The following is an 18,466-nucleotide window of genomic DNA, read 5'->3' on the forward strand; positions in this document are numbered from 1 at the left end:
GCAGGTAATGATTTTTTTTTCCCTCAGACAGCCAAAGGATGGAAGGCAATGCCATAAAGTGGGTGGGCACATTCTGACCTTATCCCTTAAACTATAAGTGTGGAAACGCTCGTGTCCATGCGGACTTTTGCGAGACTTATGCGCGTGCTGAATATGCCTCCACCGACAGCAGTGAAATTACACGTGGTGAGTATGATGATCTGTTTCTTTCTGCACCTCATCTCTTTAGTGTCATTTTATGATGCCTATTAAAACGATTACGCAGAATCATTGTTTCCAAAACCGTTTGGTGCTGGTGCTTTACCTTCATCGGTCCTGTCAAGACGCGCAGGTGACGAAGCGCCTCTCGTTCATTTCCCGCGAAAATATTCGCGCTTGAGCTTATCGAAACGATTTAAAATTTCAGATCCTCTTCAGCTGCGTGCTTGACTGCGCATCACAGGCGCGCATTTACAGAGTAAAACCGCGCCAAAAATCAAACATTAGCCTACTATTGAGATGCTCAGAAACGTTGCATGGCAGCTAGACTATAGTTTGGAGAGCTGTTTATGTGTTATGCAAATGTATTTTAAGCAGATTGAATATTTGGCTGTATGTGATGATGTTGTTTATTGTTGACTGTCCTGAAACATTTGCATGAAAGTTGGTTTCTGTGAAAATGTCACAGCCTAATAGAGAACGCTGTGACGCACGGTTTATATATAGCCTAAGTTAAAAAGCTTACAAAAATGTAGGTATATTTTACAAGGTATTAGATACAAGGTGCTCATTTATAATATGAGTATTTAAAGGGATAGTTCACCCAAAAATTAAAATTTTGTCATAATTTTGTCATCTTCATGTTGTTGTAAATCTGTATGAATTTCTTTTATCTTATGAACACGAGAAGATATTTTGATAAATGATGGTAAGCACACAGCTTGTAACCATTGACTTCCATAGTAGGAAAACAAATATTATGGAAGTATTGTGATAAATGATGAAGAAGATATTTTGATAAATGATTGTAAGCACACACCTGATTGTAACCATTGACTTCCATCATATTTGTTTTTCCTACTATGGAAGTTAATGGGTACCATCAGCTGTGTGTGTATCATCATTTATCAAAATATCTTCTTTTGTGTTCATCAGAAAAAAGAAACTCATACAGGTTTACAACAACATGAGGAGGAATATTACAGAATGTATATTAAAATATAAGTTAAGTAAACTTTTTATATGATCTTATATGCATGGTTGATGGACGTGGTGTCTTTCATGTTGTATGTGTCAGTCTTTTGATGTAGAGATGTGACCTATAAGAGCTGTCTTTTTTTGTGATGCGCTTTGCATGTTGGCAACACGGTCCTCAAATATTTGCATGAATCCATGTCAGAGAGATAATTATCAAAACCTACTGTCTATAGACTTTCCATGCGTTTCATTTTTTCTTTTCTGGAAAGATCGTTGTTTACGGGCCACGTGTGTTTCCATCGAGATTCTCTTTAGAGTAAGAATGATGGTTAAGCCGGAGTTTGATATGGAAACAGTTGAGCTGTTATCTGGAGAGAGTGAAAGTAGAAGTACTTCCCTAAATGCATCTGTCTGTTTGGATGTTAATATCACCTCGAGGGGACACACACAAAAAAAGAGGTAGTCCTTCAAACCAGCATGATTTGTTTTTACCCGTCTATGAGATTAGAAAGGCCTTGGATATATTAAACAAGATATGAAGCGGCGGCGTTTGTTCAGTCAGAAACAAATAATTGTGAAAGGAAGTACAAGTGTGAACTTCCTCTTTTATACCAGCACTTGTATTGCAAGCTCTGTTTTTTTCTGTTAGGTCAGTTTGCTTGTTTTTGTTTTAATGTTCACAATAAAATATACAGCCTTTGCCAAGATCTAAAACATTATATTGGGTATAGAAATAAAGTGAGTGAGAGGCAGGGGGGATTCAAATATTGTTTTGGGGGCCCTTGAATGAAAACGTTTGAGAACCACTGACGTAAAGAGTTCATATTAGTACAACAGATGTACATGGTACCAAAGAGAGCTTATATAGTATCTCATATTGGTACCAAATGTATATATATCTGTACCTAATAGTACTGTACATATTAGGACCTTTTCTGCCCAATGAGGGCTGGGGTACATACATTGAAAATTTTGTCTAACAGTATACCTTCACTCTAAAAATAACTGGGTTATTTTTGACCCATGTTGGGTAAATATTGGACAGAACACACATCTGGGTTAAAAGTGATCCAATGCTGGGTTCTATTAACCCAACTGCTAACCCATGGTTCCATAACAACTGGGTCATTTTGAGCCCAGCATGTGTTTTGTCCAATATTTACCCAACATGGGTAAAAAATAACCCAATATCTCATTAAAGATACAAAAATGGTTGGGTAAATATTGGACAGAACACACATCTGGGTTAAAAGTGATCCAATGCTGGGTTCTATTAACCCAACTGCTAACCCATGGTTCCATAACAACTGGGCCATATTGAGCCCAGCATGTGTTTTGTCCAATATTTACCCGACATGGGTAAAAAATAACCCAATATCTCATAAAAGACACAAAAATTGTTGGGTAAATATTGGACAGAACACACATCTGGGTTAAAAGTGATCCAATGCTGGGTTCTTTTAACCCAACTGCTAACCCATTGTTCCATAACAACTGGGTCATTTTGAGCCCAGCATGTGTTTTGTCCAATATTTACCCAACATGGGTGAAAAAATAACCCAATATCTCATTAAAGACAGAAAAATGGTTGGGTAAATATCGGACAGAAGACACATCTGGGTTAAAAGCGATCCAATGCTGGGTTCTTTTAACCCAACTGCTAACCCATTGTTCCACATCAACTGGGTCATTTTGAGCATAGAATGTGTTTTGTCCAATATTTACCCAACATGGGTAAAAAATAACCCAATATTTCATTAAAGACACAAAAATGGTTGGGTAAATATTGGACAGAACACACATCTGGGTTAAAAGTGATACAATGCTGGGTTCTTTTAACCTAACTGCTAACCCATTGTTCCATAACAACTGGGTCATTTTGAGCCCAGCATGTGTTTTGTCCAATATTTACCCAACATGGGTAAAAAATAACCCAGTATCTCATTAAAGATACAAAAATTTTGGTTTCATACCTGGTTTTGCTTTAGAATATCACTTTGTTAATGATGGCAGGTTTTGTCCATGCTGGCATCTGTAACAATTTCACTGCTTCTAAGAAGTTGCATTGAGTTTGATCTTTGAATATAAAATAAGAAATCTTTTGTTTATCCATTTTGTTATTACATTAAGCATCATTTAACCAAAACAGACCTCTGACTCATTTTTGGGTTGCCACCCAGCAGATCAGGACCACTGCTCTAAATTCATTCATATTGAAGCTTTTTTGATTTACGGCAAACTAGAGGAATATTTTGTATTGTTGAAACTGATATAATGTTGACGCTGATGAAACTGAACATGTTATAAAGCCCTCTCACCAAATTGTGTCTAGCAGACATAAGTTGTTGGTGGCCCAGTTAACTCGTGCTATCGTGTATCCGGCGCTGCAGCTCATTTGCAATAAACCCGGTAGGTAAACCTGCTCTTGTCTGTGAATGTGCACGATGCTGATGGCTTTATGATGAGGATGTAAGGAGAACCACAGGCTTGTGTCATGCCAGGACTCCCAGACGGAGAACGGATAGCCCACAGGGCCGGAGACAGCCAGTCATGGTGCGAGTTCTACAGCGATGTAGGTCTGAATGATGTAACCCTATAATTTAATTAGGAAGGCCTTGCCTTGGAGACCACCTGTGCTTGGCAGCGGCATGCGATCCGGTCCCACTTCAGTTTTACTCAAATAACTTTTTACAAGCTTGTTTCTTAGAAATAGTTAGTGATGATTGCAGAATTAGTCATTCTGTGGTGTACACACACACACACACACACACTTTCTCATTTATTAGGTATGTAGATGCATGTCGAATGGTCTTTCATCAGTCTTGGACCCTTTGGCATCCTACTTTCAGTATCATGTTTTGCAATTGCAAACGTTCCCCGAAACCAGGGAGTTTCTGTACTGAAAAGCACCCAACAGTACGTCCATCTGAGATAAATGCAGCGTACCTTGAGATCAAGCATTTGAATTGAGTACCGGTTCAAGGTCAATGGATTCATCCTTGTGAGTTTCTTTCAGATGATTTCAGTGGTGTAATTACTACTGTCAGAGGCTCTATATTAGTATGTAATTTCGGGTTAGTGCGCTGTATTCTTCTTCGTCAAATGGCAACCTTGCCCACGGAGCCAAAAGGCGAAAAGTTCACTGGCTTTTCCATTGTACATCTGTGTCATTCAGCGTGCTAAAAAATGAGTAAATGGACTTAATGATTTCCTCACTAAGCTCCACCACCTGCTGAGGAGAAAACAATGTTTGGTCTGGAGACTCAGTGGAGAATTTATGGGAAGCTTGGCATCCTCTCTCTCTCGACTCTCTCTCTCTCTTTTTCTTTCAATGCTTGTGAATCTTGCTTACTTGACAAGTGCCAAAAGCAGTCAGTCTATGCTGAGAGATATCCGGAGCGTATTGTTTGTCATGGCAGCCGTGTAAGAGGGAAGTCCCCAGAGAAAATTACTCTCCGCTGATGCTTTGCGGAGGAGATTTAAGCTATATGCGGCTTTCGCGCTCTGTCAACAGCTTTGGGGGTGACTGTGAAAAGTTCCAAACATTGCACGCAACGTAATCGGATTACTTTTTCCAGTACCAAGTAAACATGATAAATTCACATAATTAGCTAAATACGTTTCCGTAACCCATCTGTTGTTGGATGGTGAATAATCGTGCATTTTGACAACGGAATCAGAAGCTGGCAACTTTTGGTTTTGTGTTATACCACTAGATGTCAGCGTAACATAAACAATAAGTGCATCTTCACAGCCCATAGGGGTTTTGTGCAACAGACTGCCGTATTTTGTTATACACGTCACGTTGCGTCCGCTTCAGGTCGCGGGTAGGCTTTTATGGTCGAGTTCGCCTACTTTCCGTACATGTCCTAAATCAGGGGTCTCAAACGTGGTGCCCGCCAAAGCACATTCTATTAATAGTCTCAATTTTAATATTTATTTATTACATATTTTTTATATTAGCTTGGCTTGGTTTACATTTTAAACAATGACTAAACATGTTGGAATGAATAGCCTTACAGTACATGGGTGGTGTACTATATTTGGTCAAAATTCAAGTGCAGATCCTTAAAGGAATAGTTCACCGATCAGAATTCCCATTGACTTCTATAGTATTCTTTTATCTTACTTTGGAAGTCAACGGGGCTTCTGATGGGTTTGGTTATAAATATTCCTCAAAATATCTTCCTTTGTGTTCATCAGAATAAACAAATGTATACAGGTTTGTAACAACATGAAAGTGAGTAAATGATGACAGAATTTTCATTTTTGGGTGAACTATCCCTTTAACAGCTGATACTACCCACAACTCACTGCGAGAGGGAGGAGTTTAGTGATGCTGCGCAGAATTAAGAAATCAGATATGTGATGCTTCATTGATTCAGAAATATAGTTAACATTACATAAGAAATACAAATAATGATTGTAAAAGCTGAAATGCAGGATGTGTGTTATTGTTGTTAACAATCAAAGTGTTGTCTAGGCAACAGTGTTAACTTTGATTACGTGCTAGAATGTCACATTACTTGCATCCTCTTTTGCTGTACACTATACTTCCCCATAGCAAAAACATAGCCTATTTTAGGGCATAGTATAAGTACTGTAGTAGGCGAATTTGGATGCAGCATTGGTTTTCTTCTCACAAACATACAGATAATAAAATAAAAGTAGTATGCAAACAAAACTCTTTTCTGGAAACGAGTGAGATCAGTTTTTAGTGGGGTCATTTGACGTTCGACATATACTGTATATAAAACCTATGCTTTATGGTGGGCAAATGTTGGCTAGTTGTTATAATACAGTACGTGCGGGCATGGTGGATATTGTAAAATAGCTTTATGGACTAGTTTTAAGGTGGCATGCTAATCTGTACAGATATCGGAGATACAGACTAAATTTTGTATCAGCCCACCCTAAAAATCTATATTTTTAAACTTTTAAAAGTACGGCTGGTACAAAAATGTATTTGAGTGCTCCATATAGTATCCATTTTTTTAATAATGGATAAAGGGTCAGAACTTAAAGTGATACTGCAGCCAAATATCAAAAGCAATCCAAGACACACATCATCTTTCAGACGAACACATTTGGAGTTATTTTAGTAAATGTCCTTGCTCTTCCACACTTTTTAATGGTAGAAAACAGGGATCAGGGAACAACTTTTGACTTTAAACCCCAAAAAAGGCCATCCATCCTTCACAGAGGTAATCCAAACAGCTTGAAGGGGTTCATAAAGGTCTTCTGACATTTTGTAAGAAAAATATCCCAGGGTTTCCCGCAGCACTTTTCAGTTTGGGCGGCCCACCTAAGCTGGGATACCCTACCACCTTAACAAGGTCGTCCAAAAAAAAATTCGCTGCACAAAAGGCCATCAAGTGCAACTCGGAGAATAGCATGGACGCGTTCACACTGCGAGCGGGCACGCGCCACATGGCCGAAATGAGAGAAAGACATGGTCCGTCAATGTCTGGAGGATAACTAGCCTGTTGATAAAACATTTAATTCATTAATAATCTAGTATTTGTTAATTTTCTGTCATAGTTTCTTCAAAATTTTTGTTTTATTTGAGTGTTTTAATTAAAAATATTTTCATCATGATGCGTATGCCCTGCCCCTTTGATTGCCACGCCCCCGACCCGCCCACCTGCACAACCCTACCACCTTAACTAACAAATTTTCTGCGGGAAACCCTGTATCCATATTTAAAAAATCCATATAAACTATAATAACTAGCTATCCGATTAACTGTGTTTCACGAGAGTCATTGCTTAACGTAGCCCATGGCAACGAGCGCTCACTACGCTAAAACTCTATGCTAAAGTCTAAGATGCCGCCGTTACCGGAAGCTAGGTATTAAAGTTTTTAAAGTTTAAAACATGGATATTTTTCTTACATTACCCAAAAAGATCTTTATTAACCCATTGTATGGACTGTATGGATGATCATATATCATAAAAGATGTATCTCGGATAGCTTCAGTGTAAGAAAATCATGGGATAATTTTGATATTTGGCTGGAGTATTGCTTTAAGTGTTGAATTTAAGGGATAGTTCACCCAAAAATGAAAATTCGGTCATCATTTACTCACCCTCATGTTGTTACAAACCTGTATGAGTTTTTTTATTCTGTTGATCACAAAAGTAGATATTTTGGTAATTGATGGTAAGCACACAGCTGACAGTACCCCCTGACTTCCAAAGTATTTGGTTTTCCTACTATGAAAGTCAATGGGTCATGTTAATTCTGCAAAACGTCTTAAATTTTTAAAACAAACATTTCCAAATATTGTTAAACATAACATTTCCCGCTTAAAATGTTTTAGCATATATTTTACATCCAAAAATCATCTTCTTGTTCTCAGCTCTTCGCCGTGTCTTTTGCCTGGGCCTACCATGAAGTACCCAAATACCGGCACAAGGACCCTGATACCTCTAAGATGCTGCTTTGTGACCAGTGTCCACCCGGAACGGCCGTGGAGCGCCACTGCAGCATGAGGGAGCCCACCATATGCGCCCCATGTCCGGAGAAACGCTTTGCAGAGCATTGGCACTGGGGAGACAGCTGTCAACACTGCACGTCCGTCTGCAAGGAAAGGCAGATGGTGAGAAGAGAGTGTAACAGCACCCACGACCGGGTCTGTGAATGTATACCAGGGTATTACCTGGTAGTGGAGTTTTGTGTCCGACACACCACCTGTCCGCCCGGCTATGGCGTCACCGTGCAGGGTAAGCTTATTGTTATATACAGCATGCTGTTTTAAATGGTCATATACTTGTTCGTTTTGCTATGCACAATAGTACAAATAGTTGCATTTCATTATTAACATTTAGCATTGTCCAAATTCGGTCCATAGATGTAACTGGGGTAAAAGGTCCTAATATGTAGCATTTACATATATGTATCCATTTAGTAGCTCTAAGTACTCTAAGTACCAGCGTAGTTGCTCACCCTTTCGCCATGACCCTTTGAGAACAGACCACCTGTGACCCACCAGTCGGTGGTGCTGGAAACTAAAATTTTTAAACCTGAATGTTTCCACAATGTGTGTTTTAACACGTCACTTTCCGATCTGACACGTACTAGTTGCTTGGTTCTCAGGTACCAATTTCAGTTTCACACACTGTGAGAAGAGCTTACTTCCTGTGGCCACCTCAGTCCATTTCAATTACGAATATCGGGAAGATTTGAAACCCGAGAGGTTTTTCTGAATCAGTCAGCTGACCCTGAATTACAACCACAATGCTCTCATATTCCCTGTTTGCACCATTTCAGTCCAGTTATATATTCATCTAGCCAGCTTCTAGGTTAAGAAAACACATTTATTAGGAAGAGACATACATCAGCAGTGAGGTGATACTTCCCCTAAGCCTTCGCTTGGCGGCGTGTGTGCGTGTTGTCAGGGCATGTGGACGTTGTGTCGGTGTGAAAGTCCGGCGGTGGCTTGCTTCCAGCTGTCCGGGTGGAAGTAATCACTTTTCTCTGTTACCACTGACAGTGGTGTTTATTATACAGAATAACAGAAATGGTTATCATCACATTGGCCTCTCCACCCAGACGTTCACGCTCTTAGAATGTGTGGGTGTTTTTAATTAAATCAAGTGTTATTCCTCAGTTATCTGAGTGAATTGTTGGCTTGAAAGTCCAGAAATACCACATCCTAAGTGGGAATTCACTGGCCAAAACCTCATGATATTAAGATAACCGAGAATGGGTTTCCACAACCAAATGGTGTGGCAGGATTTCGGGTCTCATTTGTCTTCCAGTGCATTTTCGGTAAAGTTTAGGTATTGAAAGAATCTAGAGGAAATGTACTTATCGGATAGTGTCCCAGATGCATTGTGAGGTATATTTTTATACGTTTAATATGTTTTTGGTGAAATGTGAATCAGGGTGTTTTGTTAAGAATAATGTGCTTTCACCAAAAGATGGCGACAGAGATTCATCTCTCAGAGGTTCACTTCTTGCTGCTGATCCTTCATAAGCCACTTATTGATTGATAGACAGATCAAAAACTCTTTATTTCTTCAAGAGTTTAATGTTTTGGGCATGTTGTCTATAACAAAGTGGCCTTATTGAATATTTGTAAAAAAAAAAAACTTTTTAAAACTTCTACACAAAAGCAAACCTGAGCATGCTGACTTGATGGTGGTGCTTGCTCAGGGGGTTTGAACAAAGCCTTAACCCAAATTATTAAATTAAATTAAATTATTGAAATAAATAATCCCATACCTTTTTTGCTACATGAAAGATACCTCATAATTTTCTATTTGGGCAATTCCAGTGTTTTGGATGTGACATTGCAGTAAAAACTTCTGACTCTAATATACACTCACCTAAAGGATTATTAGGAACACCATACTCATAATGTGTTTGACCCCCTTTCGCCTTCAGAGCTGCCTTAAATCTACGTTGCATTAATTCAACAAGGTGCTGAAAGCATTCTTTAGAAATGTTGGCCCATATTGATAGGATAGCATCATGCAGTTGATTGAGATTTGTGGGCACGAAGCTCCCGTTCCACCACATCCTAAAGATGCTCTGCTGGGTTGAGATCTGGTGACTGTGGGGGCAATTTTAATACAGTGAACTCATTGTAATGTTCAAGAAACCAATTTAAAATGATTTGAGCTTGATATGGTGCATTATCCTGCTGGAAGTAGCCATCAGAGGATGGGTACATGGTGGTCATACAGGGATGGACATGGTCAGAAACAATGCTCAGGTAGGCCGTGGCATTTAATCGATGCCCAATTGCACTAAGGGGCCTTAAGTGTGCCAAGAAAACATCCCACACCATTACACCACCAGCATGCACAGTGGTAACAAGGCATGATGGATCCATGTCATTCTGAATGTCTCAACAGAAATCGAGACTCATCAGACCAGGCAAAATTGTTCCAGTCTTCAACTGTCCAATTTTTGTGAGCTTGTTCAAATTGTAGCCTCTTTTTCCTATTTGTAGTGGAGATGAGTGGTACCCGGTGGGGTCTTCTGCTGTTGTAGTCCATCTGCCTCAAGGTTGTGCGTGTTGTGGCTTCACAAATGCTTTGCTGCATACCTCGGTTATAACGAGTGGTTCTTCTATCAGCTTGAATCAGTCGGCCCATTTTTGCCCACAGGACTACTAAAATAACATTTAATATTTATTTTATTTTAATTTTTTATTCAGGGTATGCGGTTTATGAGGAAGAAACAGCATTATAGATATGTGACATTTGTTTTTTGTGCATGTGAAATTTCTGAAATTTGTATTGGTATGGAAAATCAAAGAATGGAAAATAATAAAAGAATTAAAACTTTAACAAATATTGCATAGGTATTTAAACTAAAAAACTACAAATTTAACTGTTTTTGCCTGGTGGATAATAAAAATGGGTAGAAAATACCATATAGTGTCCAGGATGTCATGGAGATTTGGGTGGACTCTTTTGGCGTGATCTCATAAGGAACCACCTGGCAACCACTCAGATATTTGTTTGGACGATCAACCACCCCTTAGACTTTCTCCAATTGTCTGACTTCCCACATTTTGTTAAAAAAATGTACAGTACATATTTAGCCAAATTCCCTGTATTTAAACTCCTACCTGATGACTTATACTGTTGGTCAAATTTTGCCTTGTCATTTATAGATCTGACTCATTCTTGACCTACACATGTGACTCGTTTTGTGTATTGTGTCTCATGTGAATGACATTTATCCATGAAGTGACTCACCTAAAAATTAAATACGTTGAATCCGTCAGAAATGTGCCACTTCCTAAGCATTACTGTATATACTTCACTGTGTGGGTGTTTGTGTTATATTAGATGCTATTCACTTATGACAGTGTGGGAGACCATAAAGTTCTCTTTAGTTACAAAAAAGGGAAATAACTTATAGTGTACCTGTTTCTTATTTAAAGTAATTGAGCAGTAGTTTAGTTTTACTGGAAAGACCTTTAGGCATGTTCAAAATCATTTGCTACAGTAGTTTCACATAATCTTTTTATGATTCCGTATTAGATGGATGAAGTGTGAAAGATAAGATAATCCTGTTTTCAGATGAATGCAATAAATGCATATCTGCTCTGCACGCAAAATAAAGTTACTTAGACATTGAATATTGTAAAAAATATTATGTAAATAATATAGCTGTGCATAATGTGTGTATATATATATCGTCCTACAGGGACTCCAGAGAGAGACACTGAATGTGAGAGGTGTCCTCAGGGTTATTTCTCCAGCACATCATCATCTACAGATCCCTGCATACCCCACAGGGACTGCAGTGCGATTGGATTAAAAACCTTCAGATCAGGCACAGCCACCCAGGACACGCTGTGTGAGGCGGACAGTAAAGAGTCGAGCTTTGACTGCTTCCATCAGCACATAGAGTGTAAAATAGGTAAGATTCAGTACGGTCAACAATATCACATCTTGAGGATTAAAGATAATCTGAGCGCATCACTCAATGCTTTTATCTCTAATTAATGGGTTACATTAATTATCAGGCACAACTGGGGGGCACACACTTTTGAGGCCCCCACAGATCATTCTTATTAGTAATAGTAGTAATGTGATAGAAAATATACATTTAACTTCCAAAGACTTATTAATACAACAAAGATATGGTTTGTTTATGACTTTCTGGCAAACAATTACCCAGTACTTAAACGTTAACTTTATATACAATTTATTCACAGAGCTTCCTTTTGCTGTAATGTTAGCTGCAGTTAAAGCCTACCACAGAAAGTTACCTAATGGTAAATTTTTATAATTGATTACTGTATTGTATTTTTCTATTAAATTGACATTTGCGCAATAAATCATCTTATAGCTACATTAAAAGCAAAAGTAATAGGTATGTATTATTAAATTGCAGACAAAGATTTTTATGATAGCTAGGTTGGCTTGCATTTTGATGCAAAATGGATGTGATAGGGGGCCCAACCTCAAATCCTTCCTTAGGGCCCAAAATTGCTAGTGGCGCCCCTGCCGATAATTGAACTGAATTTGTGACCCTGTCTGTGAAATTCAAGTTTCATAATCTAATTTTGAGATTATGAAAAAATTTGATTTTAGTCATTGATTTTAATCTTTGACATGATCTTGCTCAGTCAATATTAAATATATCAAGGTTATATTTTCACAGAAGGTTTTTTACATTATGTAGGATGATTTTCTGTAGAAACAGTAAATCACAATCCATAAACCCCTTACCTGGGGTTTCACAAGATTTCAATAGATTCTACGTGATCAATGTATAGGAAAAGTACAAACAATATACTGTCAGAAAAAAACCCTCACAGAAAAGTCACATTTGTGTGAATCAGTGGATGACATGCGGTGACATATTGTGCACATGTCAAAAATTGTCACCACATTATACACATGTGATCACACAAAAATGTTCCAAAAACACACATTTCACATGTGAAATTGATGCGGTTTGATGTGAAATTCATGTGGTTTTTCTGTAAGGGAATGGTACCAAAAGGTGCAAAACTGTACCTTTTCTGTAGCTGGGATGGTACCCTAAAGTTCTGTTTTGTACCTTTACAGGTATACTAAACATAATTTACAAACAAAGCTGAAATCGGTTTGTCATTATTTCCTCATCCAGTGGTACATTCTATACAAATATAAGACAATAGCCTATATATATATATATTGAATAGTAGGCTATATGCATTGTATTGCATGGATCGATCAAAGAGATATGTTACAGGCTTGCCTGCTAGACAGACTCACCTTGAGGTCGGTTAAGTATGATTTAAAACGCCGATCTTTTGGCCGTTTTGTTGTGATCTCTACCGCAGTAGGGATCTACAGACAAACCAGTAAAACCTTAAACACGCGAATGCTTTGCTCGTGAAACTGATTGATGATTTTTCTATTGAATGCCAAATTCGGAAATTCTGACTTTGGTTCATAAAAGCAATAAAGCGGCTAGCTGGCAGCAGGGCAATTGGTCGTCACGCTGCCTGGAATTTTTATGCCAGGTTTTTATGAGATGTTTACTCACCAGATTTTTTTTCCAGAGCTTCAGATCCTTAGGCCCTGTTTACATTAGAGCATTTGCGTTTTTAAACGGCATTTTAAAATGAAAACGATCCTAGTTTATAGACGGTTTCAGCAGTAACAACATAAACATAACAACTGTCGCGGTCCGCACGTAACTTCCGGTAAACTCCGCTAATAATAAATAACAACAAATTACTTTAAACGTAGTTTATTTATATAACAAGCAAAAAAAACAACACATAGATTACCTAGTAAACCAAAACATTTGTTATTTTCGACGAGGAATTTGTTCAAGAGATCAGTTAAGCAACTAGTCAGACCATTAAAAAAACGAAACCGGACGTAAAGTTCAGATCCAGACGTGTTTCACGTGCGTCTGATGAAACCGTCTATACTGGCATTTTAAAAAGAATCTTCATCCACACTATACACGACCATAAACGCATGAAACATGACCAATCACGTAACTGGGCATGCGCATAAAAGTGTAAAATAACTTATTCCTCTAATAATAGCTTACCTTTGCGCATTTATGCAGCCTAGGGGTGTGCGATATTGACAAAAATTCATACCTGGATCCTTTGCCGGCAACTACAACAGAGACTATTTTTGAACCTATAAAAATTTGTTTGGGAAAGTCTTATATTGTTCTAGCTCCCTCCTACAACATGTTTATATGATTAATAGGTTAATGTTGATGTAATAAACCAAACAAAAAGGTCTTTATGATTTAAAAAGAAGGCATTCAAGTGAGCAGTACTAAACAGTAGCGAACTTGAAGCAAAAATAAATTTCAGCAAATGCAAACTTCAATCAAACATAGTAAGAGGTGAAGTATTGCTTTAACCTACAGAAATGCTTATTGCTTTAATGTAGGGAGTTCCTCTTCAGCCATTGCACGCTGTTATATTTATAATAGTTCATTGTTCGCAGTTCATATTTATGATCTTATAGTCCATTTGAAAATTTTCATACGAACTGACCGTATTCTTCAGAAAAACACCAAATAACTTATCTTCCCTTACCTGTCGCTGTTCAGTGCGTGTGTGTTCCCTCACACGCGTTCTTCGACAAAAAAAGTGTGGCCGGCTAAAGTATTAAAAATTTATATCACGTTAATTTTTAAAAGTGTGCAAGGTCCGTGCACGTCCTCCGCTAGCAACAACACAGAAATAGCAAAAAGCGCAATTGGCTAAACGGTTTTTTTTATTTATTGTTTTTTATTAATTTCTATTCACAAAACTTATTAACAAAACATCGATTAAAATTAAGAGACAAATTATACGAAACGAAATTCATTTTAGCAGCAAACAAAACTTAAATTAAACTCGAAAATAATGTATGAACCTTTACAATTCTCCCTTCATATTGGCCTTTACAAAATTACAGTCCATCTTTCGTAATAAGCTTACTAAATTTAAACAAAACATAAACAACATTACAACAATATTCAAACCCAATCAAACATACGTCTGAGTACTCAAGCTAAAACAGGGTCTGCAGCGTTTGCGAACGAATCCATTTATGAGGGTCAAAAACGGTGGTGTAGTGTAAATGAAAGGCGTAAACGTAGCAAAAGTACCGCGTTTTAAAGGATAGACTGTCTGGGTGTTCAGAGATGCTATTTCAAGCGCATTAAAAAGTGCCGTGCTAGCTGCAAAGCTAATTGGATCACGTCTTTGAACTTTCAGAGGAAAGGTACACAAAAGGTAAAAAAGTTATACCTTTCGGTCGTTGGGATGGTCCCCTTAAAGGTTCAATTTTGTACTTTAATGGGTACACTCTAAAAAAATGCTAGGACTTTAGACTTTGATCTCACAGTGTATGTATTATAACAATCGAGAAACACCACATTTTCCCCCGTAAAATGACTGACCGCAGGTGCGGGTTTTTTGTCAACAAAAAAATTTAATGAATATGTTGGCTAATTATCGACCCCAATCAGCCTCTAACAGCCTTTTGCACATACGCATTGATTTCAGCAGTATTTTTGTCCTGCTCATACTACCATAGTACTGATCCCAGCCAATTGCCCTCTTATTTGACAGTTGCCGCAACCTTTTTTCTCACTGGCTAAGCAGGGATCTCATCCCGCTCGCTCCGAAGCCCCAGACAGCGCACTTCCTATTAACCAAAATTAATAGGAAATTTCCAAAGTTATTTTCTGTACAAATCTTTACAGAATTCATGACGCTTGCACTACTGCAGTAGTGATTCAGCCTCACTTCCGCAGGAGCCCCAGTCCGCGTGGTTCCCTCTAACTCTAAGTCATAATCCAAAATTTGCACAGCTTTTTCTGTACAACTTTCTCACTGCCACATTAGTGATTTCATCACGCTCGCACTACCGCAGTAATGATTCAGCCTCGCTCCAACAGGAGCCCCAGGCCGCGCATTTCCCTTTAACTCCCTTTAGGAGTCATAGGCTGAAATTTTGCACAGCTTTTTCTGAATAACTTGATTAGTGATTTCATAAAGCTAGCACTACCGCAGGGGCCAAAATTTTGCACAGCTTTTTCTGTACAAATCTATCTCTGCCACAGCAGTGATTTCATCTTCGCTCTCACTACCGCAGTAGTAAATTAATAAGAGGAAGAAGAAATGGTTTGATGCTATTCTACCTATTTTTTTTTGGGGGGGGGGGGTGTATTAATCCTTAAATCTTACACAGCTTAATTACTCACAGGCTCCTGCTCAACTTGCTGTCCCTCAAGCATTCTTTTGGGGCTTGAACTTGGGGCTTGAGAGGTTCGCTCTCTCTGAAGGCTCAGAGCTCAGGTACAGAGCTCCCTTCGAAGGACAGCAAGCCAAGTTCATACCTAGCATTTTTAGAGTCTACCCATTAAAGTACAAAAATGAACCTTTAAGGGGACCATCCCAACGACAGAAAGGTATCATTTTTTACCTTTTGTGTGACAGTGTGGGAATATAATAGATGTTGCATACTTTGGCACAGATTAACTTAAGTATTAAGTTATCTGGAAAACAAATATTTCTCTATTTTACACGTCATATCATTTCATACAGATTTGATTTCTTGTGATATCCATGGTATTAGAAAGATAAGATTTTTGTTTAGTCATACCAAATACCCTCGGATGATTCACACGAGTCTCATTTTGTCATAATAATAGCCCTCAGATACACTGTATATATGCTCCATCAATAAAAATCATTTGAAAAGGCTGTGTAATATGAACTGGTTAAAACTTGTCTTAACAAGCATTAAAAATGCTTGATGAAATTAAATGTTCACCAAGCCAAAGTTCACGGATCACCATAATCATCAAAAATTAAGAGGACATGCCTAATCACAGTTTTCTAAAAATACATTTCATAATAAGTATAACCTTTCACTATAACCTTTCATTAACTAATAACTTTCACAAATTGCACCAGAACAATGTGTTGACACACTAAATTACGTTGTGAAATGCGTCATGGCACGAATTACTGTACGGTCGAGCCTAATAATTCTGACTTAATTGTGACATAATATTGTCCATGTAATTATGAGCCAGTTTCTGGTTGTCATCATTAGCTATGTTTCCATTCACCTATTTTTATGCTCATTTTGAAGCATTTTATGAAGAAAAAACACAATGGAAACACAAAGATGTGCATAAATTCTTAAAATGAACATAACAAAACTTGGTAAGACTTTACTTGAAGGGGTGTTCGTAAGACTGACATGACACATTCATAATCATGTCGTGCTATGAACATGAAGGAGATTTTATGCACATTTATGACAACTGTAATAATGACAATTCTCATAAATGTGCATAAAATCTCCTTTTTGTTCATGACACGTGTCATGATTATGAATAGGTGTCGTGTCAGTCTTATGAACACCCCTTCAAGTAAAGTGTTACCAAAACTTAAAGGAACAGTATGTAAGAATTTTATATCAATTAATCATAAAATGGCCCTGATATGTCACTAGACATTAAGAAATCATTTTCATTTCAAATACTTATATCACTGACAACAGTGGTCTGGCCAGTATATTGTCATTTAAAAAGTGGAGTTGCAGCCCTCAACTGATGTTTATGTTGTCATTTTGTGTATTGGCCACCAGCTGTGTGATTGCAGTACCAGTTTTAGCCACAAGTTTTGTGATTGCAATACCAGTTTTGGCCACAATCCTACATACTGTTTCTTTAGCTGATAAAAAATGTATCCGACTCAATTATACGAATTAGAAAACATGTGCATGAACTATGGTGGAAACACTTTATCTGAAAAAAATCCCTAGATGTGCATTAAAAGTGATGTGACTTAGCGTTGGACTGCATAAATGGACTAACCAGCTAACAGAACTCATTGCACAGCATCTAAAATGCAGTTTTGAACGTTCTGAAAAGAATACTGTAGGTAAAGTCTGTCATCTCAATGTTTGGGTAATATTGCTTTACAGGACTGTATTAGGGCCGATCACACAGAACCGTAAAAGCACAAGTCGTACCCCACTGCCATTATTTAATTGACCTTAGAAAAGAGCAGTGCGCCGCGTTTCACATTGTTGTGAAAAAAAAATGTGTACAAAAAGTAAATGCGAATAAAGGGAGATGGAACACATTTGCCGAATAAATTCTGACATAGCAAACGTTAAACCCACAGCTGCCGTTGCAAAACACTGAAGTTGTTTTTCCCATATATGGGGCTCGACGTTGTCGCAATTACCGGTACCTTGCATCAAAAAACTCTGCATTTCTTCATCTGTGCACAGCTTTCAGTTTTGCAATTACAAGCTGCACTGCTAGTTTATTTACTGTATAACTTGCCTAATCGTAACTAAATGCAATCCTGTCTCCATTTTCTAAGTGTACTAATTGGTTTGTTTTTCCTTTTTGTGCATTTTGAAAATATTTGCTTCACGTTTCGATGGAAACCCAGCTATTGTCTCCTTACTTTGCATGTTTTTAAAAACTCAATGAAGAACTCCAGAAGACGCTTATTTATTAAGTTTAAATAAAACAATTACTGGTATTATAAATTCAGACCTTAACCAAACAATGAATCGATTCAGCAGGAAATCATATATACAGTAGATGGATAACTGTTTGAAATTAAATTCATTGGTAACAGCCTTACTCACAATGCAATGCATGTGATATTTTAACGTTTCTCTTGTAATTCATGATAATATATTTCCACTTCATTTGTTAACCTTGAATCCATAATTGGTTAACATAAATCATAAAAACGGTTGTAAAAATATGTACAATTTGCCTACGGGGATTAAAATGTAATCCAATTCAAAGACAACACGAGGTGTGTCAA

The 18,466-nt window shown here is 37.8% G+C and overlaps 1 protein-coding gene across 1 annotated transcript in view; it reads left to right on the forward strand.

Moving 5' to 3' along the window:
* Positions 1–18,466, forward strand: part of LOC135728159 (tumor necrosis factor receptor superfamily member 11B-like) — a 27,651-nt gene continuing 9,185 nt past the window's right edge. The window contains exons 1-3 of the mRNA XM_065246284.2: positions 1–186; positions 7,538–7,901; positions 11,347–11,562. Of these exons, the coding sequence (XP_065102356.2) occupies positions 118–186; positions 7,538–7,901; positions 11,347–11,562 (649 nt within the window). The 5' untranslated portion in view covers positions 1–117. The remainder of the gene's footprint in view (positions 187–7,537; positions 7,902–11,346; positions 11,563–18,466) is intronic.

Source organism: Paramisgurnus dabryanus, chromosome 13 (genome assembly GCF_030506205.2).
Source record: "Paramisgurnus dabryanus chromosome 13, PD_genome_1.1, whole genome shotgun sequence".
Lineage (NCBI taxonomy): Eukaryota > Metazoa > Chordata > Actinopteri > Cypriniformes > Cobitidae > Paramisgurnus > Paramisgurnus dabryanus.